Source organism: Lottia gigantea, assembly GCF_000327385.1.
Source record: "Lottia gigantea unplaced genomic scaffold LOTGIsca_7, whole genome shotgun sequence".
Lineage (NCBI taxonomy): Eukaryota > Metazoa > Mollusca > Gastropoda > Lottiidae > Lottia > Lottia gigantea.
The window spans coordinates 2,612,406-2,623,843 of record NW_008710370.1 but is presented as its reverse complement, the minus strand read 5'-3'; the positions used below and the strand labels follow the sequence as shown (position 1 = coordinate 2,623,843).

At 36.9% G+C, this 11,438-nt stretch overlaps 1 protein-coding gene across 1 annotated transcript; it reads left to right on the top strand.

Annotated features, from left to right (window-relative positions):
• Positions 1 to 2,021: 2,021 nt before the first annotated feature.
• On the top strand, positions 2,022 to 6,815 carry LOTGIDRAFT_155039 (hypothetical protein; the record flags this gene model as incomplete). Its single annotated transcript, XM_009065548.1, has 7 exons — positions 2,022 to 2,031; positions 3,230 to 3,338; positions 3,520 to 3,554; positions 4,530 to 4,601; positions 5,050 to 5,267; positions 5,908 to 6,165; positions 6,591 to 6,815. The coding sequence occupies 7 exons, from the start codon at positions 2,022 to 2,024 to the stop codon at positions 6,813 to 6,815; spliced, it is 927 nt and encodes a 308-aa protein (XP_009063796.1).
• Positions 6,816 to 11,438: the final 4,623 nt, after the last annotated feature.

The window sequence follows — 11,438 nt, the reverse complement described above, 5'->3', positions numbered from 1 at the left end:
GCAAACCCCTGCTTTAAATTTTTATACACCCACATGAAATGGGGGGCATTTATTGCTGTCACCCATGTCCGTCGGTGTGTCCGTCCACAATTGCATGTAAACACTCTACAAGACACAATTCTTGACCGATTTGACAAAACTTGGCATGAGTGTTCATAATCACCCAAGCATGAACCCTGTTGAAAATCAGAAAAATCGAAAAATATTTAGTATTAGTTATTGCCCTTGTTCTTGAAAACGCGTTCAATTTTTAGCTCGTGAACACTCTAGAAGGCACAATTCTTGACGGATGTTGACAAAACTTGGTATGAGTGTTCGTAATCACCCAAGAATGAACCCTATTGAAAATCAGAAAAATATTTAGTATGAGTTATTGCCCTTGTTATTGAAAACGTGTTCAATTTTTAGATCGTAATCACTCTAAAGCCTTTCAAATTAGGACTCAAATTCGCAGTTTTCTGACCTGCAAGTGCAATACAGGTTAACAACTAGCTAAGAATAGTTTATGTAATTCAAATAGGCTGTAGGGATTATTTATATTCCTGGTGACTCTTAGGGGACGATAAAATTAAATCGTATCTTGTTGAAAAGTTTTAAAAACATAAAAGATAGCTTGCCAGGCAAAGTAATATACGCCCACTCACTGGCAGCTTTGATTTTGAATAAAAATATTTAGCAGTACAGTAACAATCACCAGTATGATATATTCAACCTTCAGTCATACACTTCTTTTGAACTCTTTAGCGCAATACTAAATAATATTGAGTATGAGTTATTGCCCTTGTTCTTGAAAACGTGTTCAATTTTTAGCTCGTGAAGACTCTAAAAGAGACAAATCAAATTCCCTGGCCTGTCTTTGTTACAGTAGGGCCTAGTTGTATTAGATTTGGGATCTAAAGTTGCATAGGCCATGGGTACGTGGATATCGATTCCAAATGCTTTTTCTATCAACTGAATTAGGCCTAGTTCAGACGTCGATCTTCTTATGTGCCGAAATAAATTTGAATCCGAATCCGTTGGGCTTAACAGTTTGCTGATTCACGTCGACCTGTCGTTCACTCCACTACAGACATTTATCGTCTGAATCAACTGCTGATCTGAATGATTTGTGTTGACTTAAATGTCCTTTATATTTGACACGCCAGAAGATTGACGTCTGAACTCTGAACTGAGTTGCATAGGATTTTGGACCCTCTCTGTGCAGATACATACACAAATGGAAGTTCAGGCCTTTTTGTGAAGTTGCATAAGCCATGGGACCACGCCTGTGCAAAAACATAGACAAATCAAATTCCTTGGCCTGTCATTGTGTAGTTGCATAAGCCTTTAGACATAATGTTGCATAAGCCATGGGTGTGTAGTACAGACTCCATCCTGTTTTCCTTCAATCAGTTCTATGTGTGAAGTTGTATTAGGGTGTATAAGTATAAGTGAGACAAATAAGTTGTGTAAGACTTTGGACATAACGTTGCATAAGCCATAGGTGTGTAGTACAGCAGGGCTTTTCCTTCAATTAATTCTATGTGTTAAGTTGCATAAGACTTTGGACATAACGTTGCACAAGCCATGGGTGTATAGTACAGACTCCATCGGTGTTTTCCTTCAATCAATTCTATGTGTGAAGTTTGGAAGACTTTGGACATAACGTTGCATAAGCCATGGGTGTATAGTACAGACTCCATCGGTGTTTTCCTTCAATCAATTCTATGTGTGAATTTTGGAAGACTTTGGACATAACGTTGCTTAAGCTATGGGTGTTTAGTACAGACTCCATCGGTGTTTTCCTTCAATCAATTCTATGTGTGAAGTTGCATAAGCCATGGGACCACGCCTGTGCAAAAACATGGACAAATCGAAATCCCTGGCCTGTCTTTGTATGACATGCAGTTGCATAAGATGTGGGACCTAAAATTGCATTGGCCATGGGAACATGTATATATTCATTGACTCCCTATGATGCCTTTTCTATCCACTGAATTACTTACAAGTTGCATAAGACTTTGGACCATCCCTGAGCAGACATGGACAAAAGTAAGCTCAGGCTTTTTTGTTGAGTTGCATAAGACTTTGGACATGATGTTGCAAAATTGTGCAATATATGCACTTTGACAGTACGGTAGTACCGCAACGTACGATGGACTTCTTTGGAACCCCCGTGATTTTAGTCACAATTTGAATTTAACAATTGTCATATAAAGTAAATAAATAAGATTTGAACTAATTTAGAAAAAATGATATAGAGCATACAACGGTAGTTCAAAGCATAGTTAAAATATTCGTGTGGCCATAAAATGCCATTGCAGGGGTGATTGAAATACAGCATTGATATGATACTAATTTTAGCCCATTTACATTTATGGCGGGAAAAATTATCCAATGAGAATTGAGTATTGAGAAAATATGACCCCAGTGTTCTATATTTAGTAAATTCTAACTAGTCATCTACCAAACCATTATTTAAATGGAAACACCAGACGAAGATCCAAGTTTCTTAATTTTATTTGCATCATATTGTGATATTTTTTACTTTAGCTCGATAATTTTATTTACAAACATCGTTTACAAAAGATACATACGATAGTCCTGCACAACACCAAGTCGTTATCGGCACCGATGCAATCCAGCAAAGGGCCAGGTAAAATTTGCCAATGTTGTTTCCTGTACCACGGAACATAGATATTTTTAAGTTTCGTCAAGACCAATGAAGTATATGGCCAGGATGGATTAACTTAATCCTTGGATGTTGGTTTAACAAACACCTGTAGATGACACGACATAAACAATACCGCTAATCCCTTGTCAATTATTAGTGACACGCGATCGGATTAGTTAGTATTAATTACTATGGAATTTGTTAATTGGTTGTCAATCACAGGGGTGCGGAATCGGAACCTGGAGCATCGGGTTTACGGGTAATTTTCCTGGTAAAAAAAAAAGTGTGCGGATTTCGGGGTTATTGAGTACCAGTGGACAGATAAACGCAGTTCCATGTGATACTTTTAAGCAACCTTGTAACTTCAACCATGGTCCTTTATGTCCAAAGAATCGGATTCTGTGAGAGTCCATTGATTGTGCACATTTGGTCAATGCTTTTCCAAGACTTCAATGATCAAGACTTGTGATAATTTATCTTATACGTATTTACATGTAGGCCTACCTTATGTGAATTAAGTCAGATGATTGATATTAAGACAATGCAGGAACTAAAATAAAGTTTTTATTTATTCAGGTGATATTTGCTGGGCAAAGCCTCCAGATACCACTGTATGGTGGCCAGTGCGTGTAATGGAGAAAACTGGTTCGAAATATGATGTGTTTGTCAAGTGTGACTACTCAATGTAAGTATGATTTACTTTGTTGATGTTCTTCTGTTCATAAATCTAAATAAAAGGTTGCAGAAGGGGATAAGGAAGGTTCGACCAACTGTCCAAAAATGAGAAAAGTCACTTCTAGGTTATTGAAAAAAAGACAGCTTTTTTTTCTGAAGTCCTTGGCATTATTTTTTGGATTCTGTTTTAGGCTGCATGCACATAAGGTAATACCATTTCTTGCTGGTGAGAAGATGAGTGAGAGAAAAGGGGAAAAGTGCTATCACTGTTGATATTGCATAAGTTTGGGGACAGAAAAAGCTTTTCTAGTGAGCTAAGGTCTGCAGGGCAGAAGTTGATTGCCATATGATGAAATAATCTGAAATCCGTTTTTGAAAAACAACCGACTGGTTTTTTAGAAATCCACTTTAAGTGATCAGTGGTTCTCTGTTCGTCTGCTAGAGTAGATGATGCATGTTTGTGAGTGAAGATTGGGTCTCGAATTCAACATGTACCTGATGTTGCCGCAACGTCATGTCGCCTGAAGAGGTCCCACATGAATTGGAATGCACTACGCTTTGTTGCGATGACATTAAGCTAGGCATTGAAAAGGCATCATGTGCATCAAGATGACAACAGACCTGATGGAGACTGTTTCTCATGACTTCGTGATAAACAATGAACTACCGGAATAAAAGGTTAAAACAAGAAAATTGCCTAGTCAGAATCTGGCCACCAATAAATAAATATGTCAATGTTTGTATCTAAATGGATAAATTTGAAATGATATCATATGCGAAGGTTTCAAACAGAAAAACGGTCATGTGTAGAAAAGGTTTTTCCTGTGTCGTTTAATTGAATAATACAAGCAGAGCTGCAAATTTCTTCTACAGAAACAATTCCTGCTTCCATATGTAAACCTCAAACTTCACATTACTAAAATGAGTGAGACTTCAGAACGTGAGGAGCCAAAATGCTCTTAAGTGAAATTTGCAGGCCTGAATGCCAGTTGTTGAACAATTCGGAATGACTCGTTTCCTTTTATTTGTTTTTATTGCTTTATTACTTTTGACAGTTAATAAGTTTATAATTGAAGTTTTTATTATCTGTGTAATGACCATTCATTCCCAGATATGTTGATTGATTTTGGGTCCTCAGGTGGTGTATGGACAGTTAAGCTTTTACTCATTGAAATACTAACCTTTTTTTCTATATTTTCAGGTACACTTGAAAGAAAGAAAAAAAAATCCACATTACAAGCATTCTTGGGTGATTATGAATGGGCAATTAAAGGTACGTGTACAGTATTGACCACTTAATGTTGCATAAGACAACGGGACCACGCCTCTGCAAAAACATGAACAAATCAAATTCCCTGGCCTGTCTTTGTGTTACTTGTAGTTGCATTAGATTTGGGACCTAAAGTTGCATAGGCCATGGGTACATGTATATTAACTCCTTACAAGTTGCATAGGACTCTGGACCATCCCTGTGCAGAAACATTGACAGATGGAAGCTCAGGCCTTTTTGTTAAGTTGCATAAGACTTTTGGACATGATGTTGCATAAGCCATGTGTGTGTAATACGGCCGGGCTTTTCCTTCAATCAATTCTATGTGTGAAGTTGCGTAAAACTTTGGACAACATTATAAGCCATGGGACCATGTTCAGCTATTTTCTACAGTGCTAGTATGTGATTAACTTTCGATGACTTGTAATATGACCATTTACATTATTTTCAGCTCTTGATGGTGCTTCAGACTCTGCAAATGAGGAAGCCCCGGATTCAGACATTGATGTAGCACCAGATGTAATCCCAGAGTCCAGAGACATTGATGTAGCCACAGAGGTTGTGATCTCACAGTCCAGAGACATTAATGTAGCCAAAGAGGTTGTAATCTCAAACTCCAGAGATATTGATGTAGCTCTGGAGTCCAGAGACATTGATGTAACCACAGAGGTCGTAATCCCAGAGCCCAGAGACATTGATGTAGCCCCAGAGGTCGTAATCCCAATGTCCAGAGACATTGATGTAGCCCCAGCTGTCGCAATCCCAGAGTCTAGAGACATTGTTGAGCACCAGAGGTTGTAATCCCAGAGTCTAGAGACATTGTTGTAGCACCAGAGGTTGTAATCCCAGAGTCTAGGGACATTGATGTAGACACAGAGGTCGTAATCCCAGACTGCAGAGACATTGATGTAGCCCCAGTGGTCGTAATCCCAGAGACAAGACACATTGTTGTAGCACCAGAGGTTGTAATGCCAGAGTCCAAGGACATTGATGTAGACACAGAGGTCTTAATCCCAGACTCCAGAGACATTGATGTAGCCACAGAGGTTGTAATCCCACAGACATTGTTGTAACACCAGAGGTTGTAATCCCAGAGTCAAGAGACATTGATGTAGCCCCAGTGGTCGTTATCCCTGAGACCAGAGATATTGATGTAGCTAGAGAGGTCGTAATCCAAGAGTCCAGAGACATTGATGTAGCCACAGAGGTTGTAAATCGAGAGTCCAGCGACATTGATGTAGAGGTAGAGTTGAATAGCCCAGTTTTGCCTTTCCTTGGTGATATTGCATCCACTCCTTTTCAATTTCAGTCAGATAAATGTGTTGCCATGGCTTATGATGATGATGATGGCACTTGTAAATTGGTTGAAAAAACATTGGTAGCACTGCAGGCTTCTGAACAAAGTGTTTGTGAACAAAAATGTAGCAGTGGTTCTGAAGATGACAATTGTGACCCTGGAAGCTCTAAAGATCTAGATTATGATCCTAATGAAAGTAGTTGTTATGATTCTGATGCGCTTTCTGACTGCAGTGATCCTGATGATAATCACATTGATCATGGGATGGGGGTAATGATGGTGATAATGGTGAAGATGGTGATGATGATGTGATCTTTCTCAAAGCAGTAAAGGTAGGTGTCGATACTATGCTGAGAAGCCCTCATGAAGGAAAAGTGGAAACTAGTAAAAGAAAACTGCTTGATCCATCAAAGTTGCTGCAGACAGAGGTCTTCTCGATCATGAGGCAAGATGAAGTTGGAAAGGAAGCTAAGCTTGATCTCTTGGTGGTAGCATTGGGGGAAACCTGGTTTAGGAACTGTGAGGACAATGAGCTCAAGAGAAAGTACTATGCATCCCAACATATGTGTCTTGTTACCAAATTGCTATTGAATGCAAGAAAACGAGCTGATCCCAACAAATCAAGTTACATAGGTGAAGGTCAACTTCAAATTTGGCATTTTCTCCGCTTGACATATTTTGACATTTTGGTTCAGTCTGCACTTGACACTGCTTTACCAGATATTGAAGATGAAGAAGAACTTAAAAGTCCTTCCAATGCGATCAAATTGAAGTATGATTTGATTCGAGTGGCAGAAACCAAAAGTTTACTTGCTGGGATAGAGTCCAATAAAGACCGCTCCAACAGGAAGTGGAAGCATTATAAAGAAGAAGCAACAGAGTTCATTGATGCTGTACGTCAAAATGGTCAGAAAAGATGACTCGTCGTGCCAGGAAGTTGCTGGCTGAAAGAAGACTTAACAAGGTTCAATTCTTGCCAAAGCCAGAAGATATTCAGAGTCTACAACTGTTCCTCACGAAGAAGCTGCAGGACTTGAACCTTGAGCCGGAACATGCAAATTGGGCATCATACAGTGAAGTAGTAAAGCTTTTGCAAGCCAGACTCGTCTCGTACAACAAAAGGAGATCTGGGGAAGTAGAAGCTATCAAGTTGTCCAGTTAATTGAAAAGAAGTGGACTTGCTGATGTAGATACTGCTCTAATGGGTTAGCTAAGTGCAAGTGAGAAATATCTACTGAAAACACAGGACCTTCTTGAAACAAGGGGGTAAGAAGGGAAAGCCGGTTCCTGTACTCATCCCCAAAGACTGCAGAAAGGCAATGGACTTCATTTCTGATGCGACCATTATAAAACGTGTCAACCTTGAAAACGTGTTCAATTTTTAGCTCGTGAAAACTCTACAAGGCAAATATTCAATCTTCAGCACAGGACTGAATAATAAAACCAAGTTTTGTCAAAATCCAGCAAGAATCATGCGTTTTCAAGAGCAAGGGCAATAACTCATACTAAATATTGTTCAATTCTTCTGATTTTCAATAGGGTCCATCCTTGGGTGATTACGAACATTCACAACTTGCACAAGTATACTTCAGTATCGCCACAAGAGTTCAAAAGAAGTGTATGACTAAAGGTTGAATATTTCATACTGGTGATTGTTACTGTACTGCTAAATATTTTTATTCAAAATCAAAGCTGCCAGTGGGCTTATATTACCTTGCCTGGCAAGCTATCTTATTAAATTTTGTGTATTTGTTTAAATCAACAATATTTTGCACAAATTAGATTTTTAGTATGATTTGACACAGATAGGTGACCACTCTGATATGCTGAAAATGTATCAGGAAATTGGGTGTATCTTGCTAGGCAACCACTTGTTCTTTTAGCTACTGAAATTTCATAGACAAGACTTATAATATGGCACTTTAGAACTCTCAAATATGTTCGGTGATGTAATTTCCATCTGGAGTATTATAACATATCTATGGTAGTACTCATTAACTATCCATTATTTGGTAAATACTGTTCACTTACTGCCCATTTTATTCAAAAAGTGTCTACTATTCTTTGTTTTTTTAATACTTTTCCTTTACACTTTGAACTTGAGGTAGGGAGACATATCATAATATATATTTTCCAATTCAAATTTGACATAAAAAAGCTTACTGTTTAACAACAATGTTTATCAACCCCAAAATAGTACTGAAAGTCTTTTCAGATTTCAGAAAAAATAAAAATAGCTTGCGAGGCAAGATAACATACGCCCACTGGCAGCTGTCAGAAATGATAAAACAGTCTTAAGTGACTAAAGTACAAATTTTCTCGTATTGAAGAAATTTTATTAGTTTGAATTCAATTATATATATATATATGCCAGTTATTTATGCTGAGTAATTCCACAAAATTTTTTTAAACCAATATCAATAACCCAAATACAACAAACAATTAAATCACACAGCTCTAATCAAGGGCAAAAAACAACTTTTGACACGTGTTTACAAAGTCAAGGGCAATAACTCAAAATACATTCATCAAAAATATCTCAAGTTAGAACTTGTCCGAGATCTTATTCCAATGATCACACCAAGTTTCATCAAAATTAGTTGAAAACTGTAGCTTCTATTGTGCTCACAAACAAATTTTGACAAGTTTTTCATAAGTAAAGGGCAATAACTCAAAAACCATTCATCGAAAATGCGTTAAGTTAGAACTTGTCCGAGATCTTATCAATTCCAATGATCACACCAAGTTTCATCAGAATAGGTTGAAAACTGTAGCTTCAATCCTGATCACGAACTATTTTTAACAAATTTTGACGCATTTTAACAATAACTCAAAAGCCTTTCATCGAAAATGCATCAAGTTAGAACTTGTCCGAGATCTTATCAATTCCAATGATCACACCAAGTTTCATCAGAATAGGTTGAAAACTGTAGCTTCAATCCTGCTCACGAACTATTTTTAACAAATTTTGACGCGTTTTAACAATAACTCAAAAACCATTCATTGAAAATGCGTCAAGTTAAAACTTGTCCGAGATCTTATCAATTCCAATGATTACACCAAGTTTCATCAGAATCAGTTGAAAACTGTAGCTTCAATCCTGCTCACAAACTATTTTTAACAAATTTCAACGCGTTTTAACAAAGTCAAGGGCAATAACTCACAAACCGTTCATCGAAAATGCGTCTAGTTAGAAGTTGTCCGAGATCTTATCAATTCCAATGATTACACCAAGTTTCATCAGAATCAGTTGAAAACTGTAGCTTCAATCCTGCTCACAAACTATTTTTAACAAATTTCAACGCGTTTTAACAAAGTCAAGGGCAATAACTCACAAACCGTTCATCGAAAATGCGTCTAGTTAGAAGTTGTCCGAGATCTTATCAATTCCAATGATTACACCAAGTTTCATCAGAATCGGTTGAAAACTGTAGCTTCAATCCTGCTCACGAACAATTTTTAACAAATTTCAAGGCGTTCTAAGTCAAGGTCAATATCTCAAAAACCCTTCATCGAAAATATGTCAAATTCGAACTTGACCGAGATCTTATCAATCTAAAGCATCACACCAAGCTTTATCAAAATCAGATAAAAACTGTAGTCTCTATAGTGCTCACAAGAAATGTTGACGGACGGACAGGGGCGACGACAATATACGACCACATGTGTAATAAATAATAAAACTCGACATCAAATACCATCTTTTAATACCCAACGTTTCGTCAAAAAAGTTTTGACTTGATCAGGGGAAGAAACAAACTATAAATGGTGGAAGGCAGTTAAGATTAAAAGGTTTATGACGTCACAATCTTAGAAACCACATAACAAGAGAAGGGTCAAATCACAAAATGGTGGGAGGCAATTTGATTCTTGATAACATGACCTCAGAAGATTTATGACATCAAAATCTTAGATACAACATAACAAGTATGTAATGATGACTTCAGGATTTACCAAAAAATCTAAACAGGAAGGGAAAAAAGGGGGAGGGGGGAATTACACTAATATTTAGCAATTTTGAAACCTCCTGGGTTGAGTTCATTCAATCCATACGGCCATACAGAGTCAAGTCTATGAATCCACAGAGTTTCTGCACTGTCTAATTTGCTTTTGCTTTCATTTGGAATTTTTTTAAGAAGTGTGCATTTATAATCATGACCAGGTTGGTTGGTTAAAATGGGGGGGCAATATGAGGAGCTTTATGAACCTTTTTCAATTTAATGTTGCTCCTATGTTTGTTATGTCTAATATTGAAGGGGGTTATTATCTGGCCAACATACTGAAATTTACATAATTCACAAGTAAGGCAATATATAACAAAATTACTCTGACAATTTAAAGAGTCTTTGATATAAAATGTGAGTGTCTTTTTGTGATAGTGTTAGTTGTGTTCATCTTTTCACAAGTTTTGCACTTAGGTGTATTACAAGGTACACATCCCTCACTTTTAAAAATATTCACATTGTCTACACACTGTTTTAATTTGTTTTCCCTTAATAAATTTCCCAAGGTCCTATTGCTGCGTCCTGCCACAATGATTTTCCTTGTTTTTAACGATGAGATAGAAGAACAGATTTCAAAGATTTAACTGTGGTTTTGTTTATCATAACTACAAGAGTTGACTCCCATCCCTAGACGATGAGATGGAAGAACAGATTTTAAAGATTTTACTGTGGTTTGGTATATCAGAACTACAAGAGTTACCTCCCATGTATTATATTCTAGACTATATCCTACTGTGTTTTAGAATAGTTCTGTAGAGTAGTTATTAAGGCTGTGAAAAAATGTGAAAATTTCAAGGTATATAATTTTTTCAACAAATTGAATCTTTTCAATTGAAAACTTTTTCAAAATATGTTTAAGATATTCAAAGCCTTACAGGGACTACAGGAAGACAGCAAACTTGCATCTTTGAAAAGAGTAACATCCGTAGATTGCATGAACCACCTCACCAAAGAAATCAAATATAAACATAAGTGCTATTTGAGAATTTATTGTAGATTAAGTGGGCTTGTATAATATCTGTTCATTTTTTAATATCTAATATTATAACGCTCATTGATTTGATTTCATCGTAACGGTGCCAATTCTTTCTATTCTATTTTTGATACCTTTCGGGTCAGCAATAGGCCTAACCATGCCTATCAAGTCATAATATCTATGTTTAGTTATGAATGCCTTGTTTTGATTGGTCGGAAAACTCTTAACCAAAATAACCCATCGATTTATGACCTTGTTACATAACCTCTTAACTCCCAGTTTAACCAGATAGTCTAAAACAATGTTGATATGTTTTTGACCTACTTTTTAATCAACTCATCTAAGTTTATGACCTTATTAATGTAAGGGAGTTATTTGCTTCAGGCTGTACGGGCAGATCTTCCTCTGATTATGTGAATAATATCAAACTCTTCTTCTGGTTTCACTATTTATTATTCATCCAATACATAAACTATCAACACCTATACTACAGACTTATACTAAAGGGAAATCTTAACGGACTGCTTACTAAATTGCCTAGACGGTGGATACCTTCACCAAGA